This window comes from Delphinus delphis, chromosome 11 (genome assembly GCF_949987515.2).
Source record: "Delphinus delphis chromosome 11, mDelDel1.2, whole genome shotgun sequence".
NCBI classification, from domain to species: Eukaryota; Metazoa; Chordata; class Mammalia; order Artiodactyla; family Delphinidae; genus Delphinus; species Delphinus delphis.
The window spans coordinates 32,823,694-32,844,599 of record NC_082693.1 but is presented as its reverse complement, the minus strand read 5'-3'; the positions used below and the strand labels follow the sequence as shown (position 1 = coordinate 32,844,599).

The following is a 20,906-nucleotide window of genomic DNA, read 5'->3' as shown; positions in this document are numbered from 1 at the left end:
TTCTTAATTGTGTTCCCATCCTTGGCTTGAGAGTGCCTCAATCAGAGTGTGCACAAAGGTTTTAATTCTGTTTTGAGTGGAGGGAACTCTTAATTGACAATATGGAGGGAAGTAGCTTCGTGCTCTGGTAAGAAAGTTTCTTATTTTGGTTTTGTATTAGTTACAGTCAGTTTGGCTGTAATGGCAGAAAACCCAAAATAACAGTGGCTTAAACAAGATAGAAGTTTATTTCTCTCTTATATAAAAGTAGGCAGTCTGTGGTATATGGCAGCGCTGTGTCTTCAGGGATTCTGTTTTTTTCTCTCTTGTGGCTGAGCCATCTTTAACTTAAAGCTTCTACCTCATGATCCAAGATGGCTACTCAAGCTCCAGCCATCACACTCATATTCTAGCCAACATGAAGGAGGAAGGAGTGAAGAAGAGGGTTCTCCTCCTCCTTTCTAAGGAAACTTTCTAGAAGTTGCACATGACATTCCTGCCAGTATCTCATTGGTTTCAACTTAGTCATGTGACCATATCTAGTTGTTTGTGTGGGTTGACGATATACCCTTTTAATCAGGACTGCCACATAACCTTAACAAAAAAAATTATTCTTATGCAAGAAGAGGAGAACAGATAAATATAGGAGGGAGAACATATACAAAGAAGAAACTTCACCTGAAATCTCATTACCTTGTGTCCTGAGATGGTGGTGAAGAGGATAATGATTATCCCTGCACCATCTCTTATCTCTCTATCTACACTCAATTAAGCTGTCAAACTGATTTGGGTTTTTTGCTTGATCTATGTAGGAAAAGTGTATTCGATGTTTTTTTCAGGTTAAATTAGTTCATTTTGCATATTAAGTGAAAAACACTACTTGTGACCTCAAGTCTTAGATTTCTGCTAAAATCTTTGATTCCAAGAGGCTTAAAGCTTTACTTACTATTTTACAAGGAATGAAATTAGAACATTCTCTAACACCATACACAAAAATAAACTCAAAATGGATTAAAGACCTAAATGTAAGACCAGAAACCATAAAATTCCTAGAAGAAATCATAGGCAAAACACTCTTTGACATGAATTATAGCACTATTTTTTTGGATCTGTCTCCTAAAGCGCAAAGGAAATAAAAGCAAAAATAAACAAATGGGACCTAAGTAAACTTAAAAGCTTTTGCAAAGGAAACCATTGACAAAACGAAAAGACAACCTACTGAATGAGAGAAATATTTGCAAATGATATGACGAATAAGGGGTTAATATCCAAAATACATAAACAGCTCATACAACTCACCATCAAAAACAACAAACAACCTGATTAAAAAATGGGCAGAAGAACTGAATAGACGGTTCTCCAAAGAGGACATGCAGATGGACAAACAAGCACATGAAGAGATGCTCAACGTTGCGCATTAATCGTCAGGGAAATGCAAATCAAAACCACAATGAGAGGGGCTTCCCTGGTGGCGCAGTGGTTGAGAGTCTGCCTGCCCATGCAGGGGACGCGGGTTCGTGCCCCTGTCCAGGAAGATCCCACATGCCGTGGAGCGGCTGGGCCCGCGTACTGCAAAAAAAAACAAAACAAAACACAATGAGGGCTTCACTGGTGGAGCAGTGGTTGAGAGTCCGCCTGCCGAGGCAGGGGACATGGGTTCGTGTCCCGGTCCGGGAAGATCCCACATGCCGCAGAGCGGCTGGGCCCGTGAGCCATGGACGCTGAGCCTGCACGTCCGGAGCCTGTGCTCCACAACGGGAGAGGCCACAACAGTGAGAGACCTGCGTACCGCAAAAACAACAACAACAACAACAAAAAACCCACAATGAGATCTCACCTCCCACGTGTCATAATGGCTGTCTATCATCACAAAGACCACAAATAAGATATATTAGGATGTTGAGAAAAGGGAATCCTCATATGCTGTTGGTGGACATGTAAATTGGTGTAGACACTGTCGAAAACAGTATGGAGGTTTCTCAAAAAATTAAAAATAGAACTACCATATGACTCAGCAATCCACTCCTGGGTATATATTTGAAAAAAATAAAAACACTCATTAGAAAAGATACATGCACCCCAATGTTCATAGCAGCATTGTTTACAATTGCTAAGATATGGAAGCAACCTAAGTGTCCATCAACAGATGAATGGATAAACAGATGGTATACACACACACACACACACACACACACACACACACACACACAGTGGAATGCTACTCAGCCATAAAAAAGAATGAAAATTTTGCCATTTGCAGCAACATGGATGGACTTGGAGGGCATTGTGCTAAGTGAAATAAGTCAGAGAAAAACAAATGCTGTATAATATCACTTATGTGTAGAATCTACAAATTACAACAAACTAGTGAATGTAACAAAAAAGAAACAGACTCACACTTAACAGAGAACAAACTAGTGGTTACCAGTGGGGAGAGGGAAAGGAGGACAGGCAATATAGGGGTAGGAGATTAAGAAGTACAAATTATTATGTATAAAATAAGCTACAGGATATATTTTACACCACAGTATATCCTATATATAGTGTGAGAATGTAGCCAATATTTTATAATAACTATAAATGGAGTATAACCTTTAAAACTTGTGTACCTGTACCTTACATCTGTAACTTATATAATATTGTACACCAGCTGTACTTCAATTAAAAAACAATGCAGAAAAAAAGCTTTACTTACTGTTTTAAAATATTTCTGGTATCTGTACTTACGATATGTGCTTTTGTGATCTTAATCTTATTATCTGGATTGTTTCCTAAAATATTAACTGAGGAATTAATCTCATCCTAACAGTTCAGAGAATAGTAAGAGATTGCTACCAACTGTGGAAACCTTTGAAAATGTAATATAAAAGTAAAATAAATTTATTGCTTCATCTTATATGCGGCTTCTGTGTTGTCTTCAAAGCTGGCTGAGTTATTGCTTGTATAATATATACTATATTTTTAAACTTAGTTTTTCTTTAACTATCATGGTTAACCCTGAGACTGTTTGGTTTTGCTTTTGATGAAGGAGAATCAAATATTTTGTGGAATGTGCTTTTACTGCAGAAAAGATGATTCGATATTAGAATTTTAAGAATGACTAAGATTTCATTTTGAAGTTGGTATTGAAAGGATCTTCTTTTAAATTTATTTATTTATTTATTTATTTACTTATTTTTAGCTGTGTCGGGTCTTAGTTGCGGCACATGGGATCTTTCGTTATGGTGCCTGGGCTCTTGGTTACAGCGTGTGGGCTTCTCTCCGGTTACAGCACGCAGGTTCAAGAGCGCGTGGGCTCTGTAGTTGTGAAGCGAAGTCCCTTGAAAGGATCTTTAAGTGATTTATAAGTCACGCAAGGAAAATAAAATACTAGTGTTTGAAACTAATTAACAGATACATCAAAACAGTGTGTTGGAAGTAAAGTTATTCCCTTAAACTATGTTGGAAGGCATTGATTGTGTGTGTGTGTGTGTGTGTGTGTGTGTGTGTGTGTGTGAGAGAGAGAGAGATAGAGAGAGAGAGAGAGAGGGAGGGAGAGAGAGGGAGAGAGAGGGAGGGAAAGAGAGGGAGAGAAAGAAGGAAAGAAAGAGGGAGGAATTAATGTTTTTAAAAATCCCTTGAACAGGGACTTCCCTGGTAGTCCAGTGGTTAAGAATCCGCCTTCCAATGAAGGGGACGTGGGTTCGATTCCTGGTCAGGGAACTAAGATCCCACATGCTGCGGGGCAACTAAGCCCTTGCACCGCAACTACTGAACCCGCGCACCACAGCTAGAGAGCCTGCGTGCCGCAACTACAGAGCCCATGCACTCTGGAGCCCACGCGCCACAACTAGAGAGCCCACATTGTCTGGAGCCTGCATGCCACAAATAACTCACGTGCTACAACTACTGTGCCCATTCACTTGAGCTCACACGCCACAAGTAGAGAGCCTGAGCGCCACAATGAAAGATCCTGTGTGCCGCAACTAAGACCCGATGCAACTGAAAATAAATAAAATAAATAAAATAAAAATAAAACAATAAAAAATAGATATGTGTTGAGCATTTTAAAAAATTTTTAAAAAGTAAAAATTACTTGAACACAGACATAATTCAAAAAGAGATCATCTTCAGCCTGTTATATAAAATGCTTAGTTTTTTCTTCCTGCAAAAATTGTGAATGCTCTGTAGGAAATTTAAATCAACAATTCTGTTTAAGCAACAGTGATAGGTAATACTTAAACTGAATTTGAAGCAATTCAGTGTCTTGAATTGCACTCGGGCTGCCAAAGAGTAAACGTGTTCATTATAAATTTTCAGATCAGAAAATCAGATTTTGCTTTTTGTAATGATTTTTTTTTAAATCATTTTTTTAAAATCATTTATGTATTTATGTATTTATCAAAATATTTTATTACCAGGAATATTGAATCTATATAGATAAATATTTTCTAATCAGTTTTTCACATTGGTCTGACTTGGATTGTAAATATTTTCTGTTATATCATACATACTGTGGTAATAAAATTAGTGCTTAATTTTTCTGAGTTTAACTTGTTCAGGGATTGAGAGGATTTATACATCAGGTCAAGCTGATGGAGGCGAACAGTTTGTAAGGCTCTTTCCACTTTGGTTTTGTGGTTGATATCCTTATAACTTCAATTGTCCCTCAGATCTTTACGGTGGAGTCTTTCTAGCATATTGGAATGACTTTAAGATTTTGAATGGAAACAAAATGGTGGGAAAGAAGAATCTAACTTTCTCTTAAGTGTGTATGACATACAATGTATAACATCTTAAATTTTAGCTTTTGAAAAATAATCTGTTGGTTTATGATTTTGCAGAGAAAGAGAAACAAATCTAAACCGAGTTTTTATTTTTTATTTGTTTTTTTATTTTAGCTTAACAGCTGGTCATTTCTCCAAACATTTAATTATTCATTATACCCGATAACTTTTCCAAGTGAGAATGCAGCAGAATGGAAAAAGCTCTTTAAACCATGTGCTTCCCAGAGATTGTTCTTGCCAGTAAGTTTTTTCTCCAGTGTTTTTTTCGTTTGTTTGCATGTTGCTGTTACACACACAAGTTAATGAAGAGTTCCAAATAGATCAGTTAAATAAACACACATGTATGATTTTCCCTTTGAACATTAGAAGAAAGAAAAACTTCCCATAGAACAAATAAAAGATAGAATAAAAAAACCTCTGTTAAAAACGAAAAATGTAAATAATTTCTGTTGAAATACTATTTCTTACATTTTAATTGATTCAGTTGCTATAAACTTTCATCTCTAAGAAGGAGTTAGAGGTCATCAGGTCTTAATGGAGCCAAGTCTTTGCCAGGAGGAATGCAGTGGCAGGATCACCTGCCAGGTGCAGACTTCATTTATAATTTGGGAAATGAAGTAGATCATTAGATAATCATTTCTGTCTTAACAGCAAGCCAGTTCACCTTTTCTGGCTGATATTTTAACACAGACACAAAATTTGAGGCACGTGAACTCGAAGGGAAATGGGAACCATTTATTCAATGGGGCTGTTCTTTGGTGGTGGTCTCTGGTGATAAACCCTGATTATTTCTTTTTAATCTAAAAATATTCAGGGACTTCCCTGGCGGTGCAGTGGTTGGGACTCCAAGCTCCCACTGCAGGGGACACGGGTTTGATCTGTGGTCAGGAACTAAGATCCTGCAAGCCGCATGGTATAGCCAAAAAAGAAAAAATAAATAAAAATAAATAAAAATATTCAGAAGCCAGCTTACCTTTTCCATTTTGAATTGAATTCACTGATAGTTTTAAAATTCTCAGTAGTTGTTAGAACCACTGTAATGTTTAAAATAGTTACGGTAGTTAGAAATACTGAGTTTAAGAAGCTCACAAGTTTCTGGAAGGTGAATTACTGGGAAGAAACTTAAGTTACTTGTTATTATTAAGTGGATTAAGGCAATTCTTAGTATATTAAGAATAGAGTTTATCAAATCCAGGATGTCAGTTAAAATTTAAAATTAAGTTACATTTTGATAGCTGAGTCTGCCTAACCAGTAGCTTTATTGCTGAGCATAAAAAATCTGGATCCTAGGATATCTTTCTCATTACCTGCTTTCATTGTAAGAAGCACACAAATAAGGGATTAAAGGGGAAAAGCCTAAGAAGTTTTAGGTACTTAATGTAGGCCTTAAATTTTAAAAATTAAAAAAAAATCTTATGTTGAATCATTGCAGTGTTACATCATTTACTTAATAGTTTGAGTGCCTCTATTCTACCAAGTATCTGTAATGAAGTGCTGGGTATATAGGAATGAATGAAACAGATTGCTTGTTTTCATAGAGCCTGTTGTCTGATATGGGAGGCTGACATTAAACAAGCACATTATGACATTAAATAAACACAGATATGTCACCGAAAAACAATGATGAAAGAAGCATGAGGTTACAGTCATTGCTCTTCTGTTTTATTCTGCATTATTAACAAGTTTAATTGTTGATGTCTTGATAGGAAATTTGCCAGATCATTTAATGATGTAATCTGGTTAAATTCCTAAATGGAATTTGAATACTAAAATTAAATACTTGAAGCCTGTCAAATTGTCCTCGTCCTTCACTCTTACTTCTGCATCGTTTTAACCAGATCTAAGTAAATTGATTCTTCATTTTTCTAAGTAAAATCCTTTTTTTTACTAAGTTTCTCCTCTAAAATAGATGGATTAAAAGAACCAATGTAAGCTCTGCCGACTCCTTGTTCCGCCAAAAGGAAGCATAGAAAAATACTGACGTGGTTATTATTTAACCTTATGTATGAACTCCAGTTGGCAGTGGCTCCCAACAGTAACCCTGGAGCTTCCTGTAGTGTCTTCCTAGATTGCTAACAATACAAAAGTCTGTAAACACACATTTGTCTCATGGTACAGAAGCAAAATGTTGATATAAAAACAATTTCCCTCACTCTTCGCCCCGCAAAAAGAGAGAGAGGAACAGACATCCACATACATACATACCCTTTTAATTGTAGTCTTTGAACAAGTGAGCCTTCTCTACTCAGGCTCTGTAGCCAACTGTCAGATATTTTTCCCCAGCCTGATACTAAATCAGTGGGGGCATGGAGTGATTTCAGCTTCGTAACTGCTACCTTCGTAACTGCAGGAGGAGGTAGCAGCTTTGAAAAGGAGCAGAATGAAGATCAAGCTCTTATCGTCTTTGTATTCTTAACCAAAACCCTTTAGGTTAACCTAATCATTGAGTCTTACTAATACACTGGAATAGGCAATACATTTAAATTCGCAGGAGTCACATTCTAAAGTATATGGATAAGGCAGAAATAAAAACGTACCCTTGAAAATTCCTATAAGAGATGCATGTTGGAGGTTTAACGTCTCTCGGAAAGTGACATAGCGAGTCTTCCAAGACAAGTCTTGTCTTCACCCTTGCTATGTGAGTGCACATTTTCTTCGATTTGTTGGGAGGTAGTAAGCTCAGAAATAAGAGCATGGGTTCTGGAGTTAGGTGGTCTGGACTTCAATTTTGGCTCTACCATTTGCTGGCTGAGCCCAGAATGAGGTAAAGGTGCTGGCCATTAGTGTTACAGGCTGAGGGGACGAGTTGAGATCTCCATTTGTACTGATTAATTTCTGTATTTACCTCAGGAAATTAAGATTCGATATGTCAGTTCACCGAAGCTAATGTTATTTTCCATTATGAAAAACATTTCCACCCTAGTCTTTGAGGCTACTGCTTTTATTTTTTCTTCCAATTTTTAGTATTGAGTTTTTGTTCTGATTTGTTTTTATAGCTTTTCTTCTCTAAAAGTTAATTAAAGAGATTAGCAGACCATCTATATATGCTCTTGTAAAAAATGAGAGACTTGGGAAAAACTACTTTTAAAAATTAATGTCAATTAGTTTCTCTCTTAGGCGTTTTTTAAATAATGAAAGCCTCTTTCATGTTTTATATTAAATAGAGTTACAGTTAATGATTCAAATATCTTTCCCCACAGTTAATCCTGAAAGAAGTTGACTCACTATTGTATGTCGACACTGATATCCTTTTTTTACGGCCCGTTGATGATATTTGGTCTTTACTAAAGAAATTTAATTCCACACAAATTGCTGCAATGGCACCAGAACATGAAGAGCCTCGAATAGGCTGGTATAATCGCTTTGCCAGACATCCATACTATGGAAAAACTGGAGTGAACTCTGGAGTTATGTTGATGAACATGACCAGAATGAGAAGGAAGTATTTCAAGGTAAGTCACCGATCCAGGTTAACTTATCTCTCTTTTCCCTCCATATTGTTTGGTTTCCAATTTAATTTTGCTTTATTAAAAACTAGATCGAGCTATTCAGAATTTTTCCACTTATCTAGAATAATTGAAGAAAAGTGTGTTCTTAGTATTCTGTTTATTAGAGCATTACAGTAGGTCAGAGCAGATGGTGTTACAATGAAGTAACAATGCAGCAAGTGTGAACATCACCTTCCTAGATTGGTATTCCAGGCAGGAGTTGTCATTTTGTAGTTGTGCAGCCTCATAATACTTGAATCTAAAGTGTGGTACGTCTTGGGGGAACACAGATTGTGGTTAAGAGCTAAGAACCGTTGGCTTGGTTCAGACGCTGAGATCTTGGGTAAGTTTTGAACATCTCTGGGCTTTGATTTCCTCATCTGTGAAATGGGATGATAGATAACAGTACCTATGTCATAGGGCTTTTGTGAGGGTTAAATTAGTTAGAAGGGAGGCTAACACATAGGAAATGTTGGCTATTTTGGTGCTATTGGAAGTTAACTTAAAAAAAAAACTTCCTGTGTGTTTCTCATCTCTCAAATTGTGGGGTCAGTAGAAGAGTGAGGCTATTTAAATTCTCTTATTCTGCATATTCTGAACACATGAGTGTGTTGTGCTGTTTACCAGTTTCATGCTGATGAGTCCTTAAGTCGTTGTAGTCTGGGGGCATTGGGGTCAAGTGGTTTAGCCTTACGTTTAGCTTTGCCACCTGTTCACCACAACCACTAGCCAACTAGTTAACTTTCAAATGTCAGTGCTCTCAGCTGAAAAGTAGAGATAATAAATGGACTTATGTAGGTTGTCTTTTTAAAAGAGACCCATTCAAAATGCTTAGTACAGAGCATGACACATAGTAAGCACTTCAGTGTTAGCTAAAAGCAGTGGCTTCTGAAACACTGATAGAGACTCACTGTTTATCCTTTTACATCTAGTTAGTACTAAATCAAATATCAAGGGATATTATGTCTTTTATGGTATGAATATATATGTATATTTGTATGTGTATATATATATTTGTCTGGTATTTTTCTTATGGCTTCTGGTGGACCAGAATTTACACCATTACTTATTACTCCTTTCTGCATGTCTGATTTAAATCTCTTGTCCCTTCTTATCCTTACTCTAGGCAGCAGTACTGCTTGTAGCCTTCACCACTCACATCTCGCCATTTCATTCTTAAGACAGTTAATACCCATCACTCTTGTCTTCTGTAAAGATCTAGTAAACCTAGGGTTTTTTTTAGCTTTCCCATTTTCTGTACCTTTCTGAAATCTTGATTTCATTTCACTTTTGTCTTCCACAAATGAATGCATTAATGAGGCCAGTGTAACCTTTGCTTTTGCTTACAAGTGAACATCTTTCTTCAATTACCCAATTTTTTGATATATTTTGAGTTTTAAAATTTCATGTACCATAAAGTTTTACTAAATAAAACAGGTGTCATACCATGAGTTTTCTTACTTTTCTGATGGTTAGACTATGCACAGTAATATTATACCAGAAGATGGTGCTGTAAGATTATGTGCTAAGGAATAATGTGCCTGCTCAGGAGCTCTTCATTTGAAATTCTTAGAATTATGAGAAGTGTAGTGTTGCAGTAACCTTAGAGATAATTTAGTGTAACACCATTACTTGATTTTTAAGAAAATTTCAGATTGCAGCTATATAGTTCAAATCTCTGATTATTTTTTATTTACCTTTTACTTACTTAAATATCATTCTTAAATATGTTTAACAGTTTCTCCCCTTTCCCTTTTCTTTTTGTCTGTGGCATGTTCTAAACCAGCTAGAGATGTAGATATGAGTTGAAATAATTTCTAAACTTTCAAGCTTTTGTTTTTTTCTATGTATTAATGACTTAATGAAGAAAAATATGAGTGTGATAGTACATTAATTTAGTAGGCACAATTTACTTCATACCTACTATCCCTCTGTTTCAAACAACTCTATTCTTGCCCAGTGGGAACAACACAGATTTACTCTGTTTCTAAATATTGTATTTATGATTGCTGATATGTTTCTACAAAATTTATTGATTTTTAGTTCTGTTTTTCATATATCTTTTTTATTTTTCCTGATTTCCAAACATACCTTTAGCAAACATTGCCTTGTTTTTTCCTACTAACTCTATAATTTCTGGCACAGATCTTAAATTTTAGAGCTCTAGTGATGTAACTGAATTACTTGTAATAACTTTTCAAACTGTTTCACGCAGATCCATGAATGTTACCCCATAGTGCCTATCACATGAAAAGCTGTAAGATTACCCACTTAGGACAGTGGCCATGGCCATGTTTTAAAGTCTTTGCTTTGCTGTCACCCAGCCCTACCATTCATGATTATTCAGTTCCAACCTGATGTATTATAATTATATATTTTAAAAATTAAAATAGTAAAATTTTAACTTTTTTGTTTTTTTTCTCATAATGCTTGATAGACATTGATATAACACTGGCTAAGATACTGCTTTGTATTTTGTATTATGATTGTATTTGCAGTGTTGAATCTCTATTAAGATATTTCTTAACCTTTTTCTATTTATTAGCTAAAAACCAGAGAATATAAATAAGGCATCCTGAGAATTTTTTTCTTGTATATTTACTGTACCCTGTTCATGTCGTGCCATGTATTACTTTGTAAAGTAATTTTTGCCTGTTTTCTCCATCTACTGAGGGCAGGGTGTGTCTTTTATGCAGCTTTGTATTCAGAATATTTAGCATGGAGTCTGGCGTAAAGTAGCAACTCAGTAGATAATTACTGGCAGAGGACAGACAGAAGTTTTAGAAACTAGGCCATTAATGAATTATTGAAAAATTTAAAAAAAGAGAATACTTACTGTGAGGTGGCTGTGAGGGTCGTTTTTACATATTTGAAAGATGTATGTGATGGAGGGCTTTTATTGTGTTACGTGTAGAGCTTAAAACAATATCAATGAACATCTTACCAAAAGGGATGGAACTTTTCAGAGATTAGGAGAGTAACTAATCTTTGGGAATTGATGAATTCTCAGTTTCTAGCATTGTTGGAACATAATAGGAATAGCCACCTGTCAGTTTTGTATTTGTTTGTAACCTAAACTGAGGATAATAATGAGTCTGTCTATTTTCAAAAGCATACATAGTTCTAGAAATGAAACTAATTTATCTTAATATAATGCATGTGCATTTTGGTAGGTTTGCTGAAATTAGTAAATTAGAACTACATCTTTTTAAAAAATTACAAAAATACTTCAGCTCTGTCATCTCCCACCTCCTCTCCCTCCTCCAGTCAGTAACTCTTCTTGCCTGTTCACTTGATGCCAGTTCCTGTATGCCAGCTGTTGTACTGTACTACTGTACTTTTCAAGGTATTGTACTGTAAGATTTACAATGTTTTCTTTAAAAAAAAATTTACAAAACTAAATCATGCTTATAAAAATTCAGGCAATTCATTGCATATAGAGTAAAAAGACAAGTCCCCCCTTTACACACCACTCTCCTCAGTTTCATTCCTTTGCCCAAATGGCATTATAAACTTTGCTGTGTATTCTTCAGACCCTTTAAAAAAGTATTTTGAAACAGATATACATGTACATTAGCATTTATATGTAGAATTCTTTTATATATCTTCAGTTTGCTTTTTTCACTTAGTAAATATATAAATGATTTTTATGTCAGTACATATAGTCTGTCACATTTAATATGTGTGATATTGTGGAGAAAGAATGTTTTGATTTTATTGTTTGTGTGTACTAGTATGAATATGTAGTTACATGGCTGAAAAATATCTCATGTATTTTAATTTTTACTTTCCTGACTGTACCACCAATGTGGGATGAAAATCTTTTCATACAAATTTTAGCCATTTTTGTTTCCTCCTTTGTGAATGGCTGTATGGCCATATCCTTTGACTATTTCTGTACTTTGCCGTTTTTCCATTTCTGTTGACTTGAGCTCTTTTTATATATGATGCCTCTTTATTAAACTCATTTCTCATAGTTTTTGTTGGTTGTCTTGGATATTCTAGGTTGTATCCTCAGCAAATAATACTAGTGTTATTGCTTCTTGTCCAGTATTTTTCTAGTAGGACTTTTCCTTTACGTGTATTGTAAAGGTCCCCCCCCCACCTCCCACCCCTTGATTTTTTTCTTTTTTCCCTAAAACTGCCCTGGACCTTGTAATTTTATCTTTCTTTTCTTTGAATAGATGTATTTCTTTGAATAGGTGTATTTCTGTCTCTCTATACATTTTTTTTTTCATAAGTAGAATCCAGTGAAGACTTGAACATTGACATGGTACAAGGGGTCCACCAGTCCTGTCTATTTAATCTGTTTCTGGTCTTGGTCCTTTTGAGCAATTCAGAAGTTTCCTTTTCAGATCCTAAGAACATTTAGTGAACATGATCTGTGACTTATTTCAGAGTCATCCTTTCAATAAAGTATTTTCTTAATATTTCCTTAAGTAAAACTTGCTTCAGTCATTTTCCAGATTTATTTCTGATTGTGTATAGTTTACTGTATTTACTGCATTCTGAGAAATTTCACACAAAGGTAATACAATTATAGCAGATTATATTTAGTTTAAATACGTAGTTTTTCCCCCAGGAATTCTGACTTTTCTTTCTCGAAGGATAGATTGTTTATACCTCCATTGTGTTTGTTATATATCCTAGAATAGCTTGTAATAATGTTTTTTAAGCTATCTGTGGAGAAGAATCCGTGTTTTTTTAAACATTATTTACAATCTGTCATGAGGCAATGCTTTTCTAAAAATAATATAAATAAATTACTAGGAAAATATTAGACTAAATAGACATAAAGTTGCTATAAATGTTTCTAAATCTTACTCTTAATTTGTGTACTTAAATCTTGTAGAGGACATGAAAAATTCACTGATCAGCACACTGCAAACTGTACTTTGAGGAGTACTGGTTTAAGTCTGGAGAGTTTCACAGAGTCAGATTGGTATAAAAGACTTAGTATTCAACTTCACCCCAGGTTCACTTGATCCCCAGCCCTCTTTCAACTCTGTTGTTTCCTTAGGTATGAGCTATGAGTAGTTCCGTAGAGGCTGAAAAGGCATCTGACGAAATTCAGTATCTATTTTTGATTTATCAATTTCAAATGCCCTCTTTGAAATGCCAGTTATAAAGGGTTGGCAAATCAGACTAAGAATAATAATGATCATGGTGATAATAATAGCTAACACTGTGCCAGGTACTTCCTAGTACTCTTTATTTATATATTAACAGGTTTGATCTTCAGCAGCTGTATGATAGAGACAGAGGTACTGTGTCTAGACATATGACATAGGTACTAAAGCTATCTGCTTTTTAAGATGAGGTCACAGTCATAGTACTTAAACTACCACCTACTTTCTCTTTCCCTTTCCTCCCTGACATCTGTTAGTTTTATCACTTCTTTGTGCAGCTTCAGATACCTTCTTTTGTTCTCTTCTGCACTCCAGCTGGACAGTTTTACTGACATTTATGTTTACATTAGGGTCACTTGGTTTTGAAACAAAAGTTTACACTTCTGGGCTTCCCTGGTGGCGCAGTGGTTGGGAGTCTGCCTGCTGATGCAGGGGGCGCGGGTTCGTGCCCCGGTTCCGGGGGGATCCCGCATGCCGCGGAGCGGCTGGACCCGTGAGTCATGGCCGCTGGGCCTGCGCGTCCGGAGCCTGTGCTCCGCGGCGGGAGAGGACACGGCAGTGAGAGGCCCGCATACCACAAAAAAAAAAAAAAAAAAAGAAAGTTTACACTTCTCCCCTTGATCTGTAACAATTGCTAAGGGAAGAATGGGGAACTGTCATTATGCTGCCATTTTACACCTGGAAGCCTGAGAATCTCATTAATGTATTTACCAACAGAATGATATGACCTCTGTGCGACTACGATGGGGAGATATACTTATGCCACTGCTTAAAAAATACAAACTGAACATCACATGGGGTGATCAAGATCTGTTGAATATCATATTTTTTCATAATCCAGGTAATCATTTAAATTTATTCTTTGCATTTGTAAAAATAATCATAGTTAATATTTAGTCAGAACTGGAGAAATGCATTTATTTGATTTTGGCTTATACTAATGGCTATCACTCTTTTTTTTTAAGACAGAGTAAACTAAATTTAAACTAAAATTTTGCAAAGTATTAATTCTGTGGAATTAGGGTATGTTTGCTTTTTTGTTTTGTCTCTGCCTAGAAAGCCTTTTTGTTTTTCCGTGTCAATGGAATTATCGACCAGATCATTGCATATATGGAAGCAATTGCCAAGAAGCCGAAGAAGAAGGAATCTTTATTCTTCATGGGAACAGAGGTGTTTACCATGATGATAAGCAACCAGCGTTTAGAGCTATTTATGAAGCACTGAGAAATGTAAGCTTTTTTTAAAAAAATGTTTTTGTGGACATACTCGCAAGCTTACAGAGAATTTGCATATCCTTTACCCTAGTTCAAGAGTTATAAACCCAGCACTCCTTCCACATCTAGCTCTGGCACTTGGCGTTCTGCTATAAGGAAGAGCACTCCCCTTTTCCCACTTACTGATCTATACATTATCAGTGTGAACTCATTGATATGTATTTTTTTCCATGATTTATAATGCAGTATTCAATTTTATTTATATTGATGCTGAAGTTGTGCCAGATTTGGCGATTGGGAGCCCTTTTGGCTACCTCTTGTGCTCATTTGACATATTCCCATCATTATTTTGAGTACCTCCGCATTCTCTGTCCAAACAAAATATCCCAGGCTCGTCTTGTTAATACATTCCCTGCCCTCACCCTGAAATCAGCTGTCAAAGGAACTCTGATACTTATTGCTACAAGGGTGTCTTCCCTTCTAAGCCCTTTCAGCAGCAGAGCTGGGAAATACAAATATACAACCACACACAGTCATGTGCTCACACCAGTGCCTCCAGTTCCATTCCCTTAGGCCCCTTCCTTGCCTTCTCCTACTCTGTTTCTGTTTTATCTCATTTCTTCCACAATTAGAATCCTGGCTCCGAGCATAAAATATTTCCTCTTTTGCTTAGTTCTACAGTACACTTAAACTAATTTCAAAAATGCTCCATTCATACTGCTATCTCTGCTCCTCTGTTCTTGAAAAACCAGCCTACTATAAAGGATTTGTTTCTAGTCCTCCCCCCGCCCCTCCCCTGCCCCAGACGAGGGTGTGTACTCAGTACTATGTACAGAAGTTACTTGCGTCAGTTCTTTTCTCCTTCTTTCAGTGTGGTTATTCATTCACTGGAAATACAGTTGGGTTCATGTGTTTCTGTATGCTTTCAGTTTTAAGTTTTTCCCCCTCATCTTTGTTGATTTAACTTTAGTTTGATATGAGGAATATTAATATACTTCAAAAAGTCGAAACTATATAACGGTTTACTCAGAAGTAGCACTCCTTCCCCATCCTTCCACCCCAGGCCCCCCACCCCATCACCAATTTCATTTTCCGGTTTGTCCTTCCTATACTGGTAAGTAGATACGTGTATGTTTTGTAATTCCCCTTTTCTTACATGAGAAGTAGCATACTGTTCATCTTTATTTGCGCTTTGCCTTTTTTACAGTATTCTGGAAATTTGGGCATTTATAAATATTTTCTTCATGCTTCTTTTCTTTAAACAGCTGTATGATATTCCATTTTGTGCATGTACCAGAGTTTATTCACTTAATCTCTTATGTTTGAACATTTTGGTCTTTTCCAGCATTTTGAATAATAAATAACGCAGCAGTGCATAACTTTGCCATACATATATATGTATTGTTGGGAGATGTTTCTTCAGGGTAAATTCCTGGACATGGGATAATTTTAATTGAAGATACCGCCTGTTTTCCTTACATGGGGATTATTTGCATTCCCGCCAACAGTTCATGACGAGGCCTGTTACTCAGCCTCCCTAACAGAGTGTATTATCAAGCTTGAAAAATTTTTGCCATTCTAACAAGTGAGAAATGGAATCTTAGTTTAATTTTAATTTGCCTTTCTCTTATGATTGAGATGAACATCTTTCTATATATTTAACAGCCGTTTTTACATCTTTTTTATTGATAACATATTTTATATACCACACAGTTCACCCATAGTATAAATAATTCAGTGGTTTTTAGCATGTTTACAGAGTTGTACAGTCATCACCATGAGGGAGTTTCGGTCTCTACTCCCCACCTCCCCACCATTTGTTGCAAGTTCTTTGTGTATTAAAGATGTTAGTTCTTTTTCTGTGACATCTCATGTAATTTTTTTTCCCAATTTGACTGTACATGGAATTTTTTACCATTCAAAGTTGTTTTTTAAAAATTTTATGTAATCAAATTTAAAACCTTTTTTTAAAAAAAGTAGTAATTAGAAAGTCTTTCCTTACCTATACTCAACTTATAGAAAAATTCACCTATATACTTTTTCATTTATTACATTTAGCCTTCTGCTCAATTTGGAATTTACTCTTTTGAGAGAGGAATAGATCTAATTTGATCTTTTTCCAAATAGCTGTCTTGTCCCAACACCATTTATTTAAAAGTCTATCTGTAACCCAAAGATTTGAGATACTGACTTTATTATATACTAAAGTTCCATTTGTAATTTCTGGATTTTCTGTTTTGCTCCATTGATCTGTCCATTTGTGTACTCTTGCACACTATTTTAATTATAAAGCCTTTGTGCTGTATTTTAATATCTGATAGGATTACTTCCTCTTCGTAGCCTGTCCTTTCAGTGTTTTCCTACCTACTGTATTTTTATTTTTCCACAAATATCAACTCATTTAATTACATAAAAAACTTGGTTTTTTGTTGGGCGTGTATCATCTTCACATATTAACTTAGTGACTGCTGACATTTTAATGGTGTTGAGACATCTTAAGAACAAGGCCTGTCTTTCATTTGTGTCTTTCAGGAATGTTTAATAGTTTTCTTCATACTGTGGATTTTGAACATATCTTAAGTTTATCCTTAAGTATTTTATATTCTTTGTTGCCTTTGTAAATGGGGTTTTCTCTTTTAAGCGTTTACTTTATATTGATTTTGGAAAAAAATTATACTGGCCCCACCACCCCAGATATCTGTTCTTCTCTCTTTTTTTTTTCCTTGTTCTTACGGTGCTCTTGTTTAATTAAGGTGGATTGACAGGGGGAGATGATGCATGAACCAGGTCTCTGAATATGTTGGGGACCAAGACTTGGGGCAAATCCAGATAAGGACTGGATTTATGATTTTGCTTAAGGAGCATTATATCAAGTGCTATCCATGCAGCTAATTCATTGATACCTGGGGAGAAGTGTATGTGAGCACTCATCTCTCACGTGGGTGTGTTCACTGCTCTGCTAGACTGTGTCTAATCTTATGTGGACGTGAAGACAAAAACATAAGTAAAATAACAGGAGTGGTTTGGTGTAAGCGTGGGGGTCAGGAGAAGAGCTGATGCCCCTGTTTGCTAGATGCTCAGTATCTGCTCGTGACTGCTCTCATTGTTTGCTAGTACAGCCTCAGTAATAGGAATGGGGTTAAAGATACTGAACTGTACGTAATCTACTGAGACACAGATTGTACTAGGACTGTGAAAGAGTGCAAGTTTTGCCCCGAAGAGCCAGGGAAGTCTTTGTTGATGAGGCATTTGAAGTGAGCCCTGAAGAATGAGTAAGAGTTTGCCAGGTGAGCAGGCTGGGCCAAAATTGCCTGAGAAAAAGCCTCAGGGGTTGTGGAAGGTCCGCGAGGAGGTCAGGCGTTGAGCTGTTTGGGTTGATGGGTGAAGGGAGGCAGCAGCAGGGCTGGGCTAGATGCGGTGATGACGTGCTGTGTAAGGTGATGGTCTGCAGTGACAAGGAGCTGAAGGTTTCTCCTGGAAATCTGAGTTTCTCAAACCTGGTGGTAGGCAAAGTGCTGACAACATTGTAGGCTACAGTTTTAGTGTTTTTGCTAAGTTTCTTGTCCTATAAACCTGAGAGAGAAGGTTTCTGAATAATCAGTTTATCACGATACAGCTACACTCACTGAAGAATTATAAAATTTAGTGATGTTCATTTTCATGTAGCCGACCTTGTATGCCTTCAGAAATCAATATCGTATTTTAATAATGCTTTATCATGGGTTGTCAAGAGGTGATAAAAATGACAAAAGGTACATTTGGGGTTCTGAGACTTTGCAGGATAGAAAGAATTGCACTCCTATAAAAATGTGATTTCTTTGTTGCCTTTGATCATTTAAAAAAAATTATTAAGGAATTAAATCTTACTAGTTTTATTTGATCTTTTGTGATCTTCTATAAATGTATACTTTAAAAAAATTGAGTATTGGTTTTAAGCTGATGAATTACACTTGGTTTTTAAAAAATAAATCTTATTTTAAAAACTATTTCAAATACTGAAGTAATTAAAGATTAATGTTTGTTTTGGGTCCATATTAATAGCCATATTACCCATTTTTCAACTTAATGAAGTTAATCAGTCTTATTTGGTGCTCTTGGTTAGTGTTTTTATCTTGCCTTATCTATAATTCAGTGAGAAGTGTAATTTAAAAGAATTGCAGTTTAGACAAGGGCATTTATGCAAGTGTCAGACAGAAGCTTAGTCATAGCCATCGAATGCTGTGAACAATAAGGACGTGAACCATTTTTAAAATGTAAATGCATGGCTCTGTCTGCCAGCAAATCAGTTTTTACAGCCCACACATAGTTGTTAAATATTAGTTGCTGAGTGAATAAAAATACTAAGATTAAAAATTGCAGATTTGCAATGGGAACAAAATATTTTATTGCTCTGTAAAATATTTTCTGCTTCTTGTATTTCATTTGAATTATTAGATTTCTTGGTGTTTCTGGGTTACCTATGATTTACTTCACACCCTTCTTCTATTTGCATAAGATGCAGTAGATTTGCAGAGATGCAAGGGATTCTCGACCATTTCCCTCCTGCACGACCTTCTTGTACATAGTTGGCACTCAGCATTTGTCAGATTGAACTGCCTGCCATTCTGCCATACTTTTAAAACATGTTCTGTTTTTTGAAAATGCCTTTAATTATCTACTTGTGGTCATCATAGCCTCACTATTTATTCACTGCCTTCAACTGACAGTCTTAGATATAAAACATGACCTTCCTAAAAGTTTGTGTGCTGGGTGCGGTGCCAGTGAAGAGGGAGGGAGTGATTAACTGTGTCAGGAGAGCTTCTCAGAGGAGCTGACTTTGGACTGAGCTGGAAGGCTGAGTACCAGGCAGGCAGGAATGGTGCAGACCAGTCAAACGTAGCACTCAGTATGGGAAGAGGCGCACAGTCAGGTAAGGGCACATGTGGCCTCTGGGAAAGGGAACGTCTGGACGTGCGTTCCATGCTGCACAACCCCTGGACACTGCAGAGTCTGTGGCTGGTGGAGGGCGTGACTTCCGGCTGTGTACTACAGGTGGACATCTGGGTGATTTATCACCTTCTCCCGTAAAGGGCAAATTACTTGTGTTATATGTTGGACTAAAAGAGCTCTAATTCATGAGGCACTATTTTTATTTTGGGAAAATACTCATCAAAAGACTTTCCCAGTGAAGAAAAAAGAAATTTAACCACAAACTGGGATTTAAATCACATGAACATGGATGAACTGAATCTCTAGTATTCCTGGGAGTTTACTTTTAAACACCTTTGTTATGTTTTCATTTTTTGTCATTGTAGAGTAAGAAAAAGACCACAGTTTGCTCTTCCCATTATTACTCGCCTCTCAGCCACAGTTGTCCAAGTATGTTGTTTATACACAGTGAAATGTTACTTGACAGTATCACTTAATACAGGTGTTAAACCTTGAAGAAGGTAAGGTAAACCTGACCTTCTTCAGCATAACCCCAGACAAATGTAGACGTGTCTGTATACAGCACAGCACAGTTTACCACTGTTAACAGAGCTGCATCTTTTAACAGAGTTTTTGAAACTGACTTGGCACAGTTGCGTTTGCTGTTTTGGATAAGCAGTGCTGTGTGGTTGTAAAGCTGTTGACTTTTTTTTTTTAACATCTTTATTGGAGTATAATTGCTTTACAGTGGTGTGTTACTTTCTGCTTTATAACAAAGTGAATCAGCTATACATATGCATATATCCCCATATCTCTTCCCTCTTGCATCTCCCTCCCTCCCACCCCTTTAGGTGGTCACAAAGCATGGAGCTGATCTCCCTGTGCTATGCGGCTGCTTCCCACTAGCTATCGATTTCTTTTCGCAGCTGAGGTGGACTCCTGGCTTAGCCACCTAACTAGCATTGTAACTGGGAGGACTCTCCCCCTGCCTTAAGTTGCTTTGTAAATAATGATGTCCTGTTACATGAAGTTGGTATGAGGCTTAAGTGCATTAATATGTATAAAGCTCTTAGAACAATGCCTGGCATGTAGGAAGGGCCCTCTTTTAACCAGTCCAGCTTTCAGCAGTCTCTCCTAGATCCCTGTGTGCTAGCTGTTGTTATTTTCGTTACGTTCTTCCCAGTTAAGCCTCTCCTCTCTTTGTTTTTTTGGGGTTTTTTTGGTTTTCAAAAATACTTCAGGATATTTATCTTCAGTATATGGGATTAGGTTTGAAAAACCACCCCAAGAGTGAAGGTTTCATGCAGTTAATGCTCATAGTTTTCTTGCACTAGAGACACCCAGGTTTAGGATCTCTTTGCAGCTCTACACGTCCATGTTCTAAATTAGCATCTACGTTCAGCCTGTTCTCCCTAGATGGGC

General features: G+C 36.5%; 1 protein-coding gene across 2 annotated transcripts in view; it reads left to right on the top strand.

Annotated features, from left to right (window-relative positions):
- The window catches only part of GXYLT1 (glucoside xylosyltransferase 1), a 55,866-nt gene that overhangs the window by 24,611 nt on the left and 10,349 nt on the right, over window positions 1-20,906 (top strand). For both annotated transcript variants that reach the window (XM_060024591.1, XM_060024590.1), the window contains 4 exons: window positions 4,860-4,985; window positions 7,946-8,197; window positions 14,080-14,203; window positions 14,419-14,591. In XM_060024591.1, coding sequence (XP_059880574.1) covers window positions 4,860-4,985; window positions 7,946-8,197; window positions 14,080-14,203; window positions 14,419-14,591 — 675 coding nt within the window. The remainder of the gene's footprint in view (window positions 1-4,859; window positions 4,986-7,945; window positions 8,198-14,079; window positions 14,204-14,418; window positions 14,592-20,906) is intronic.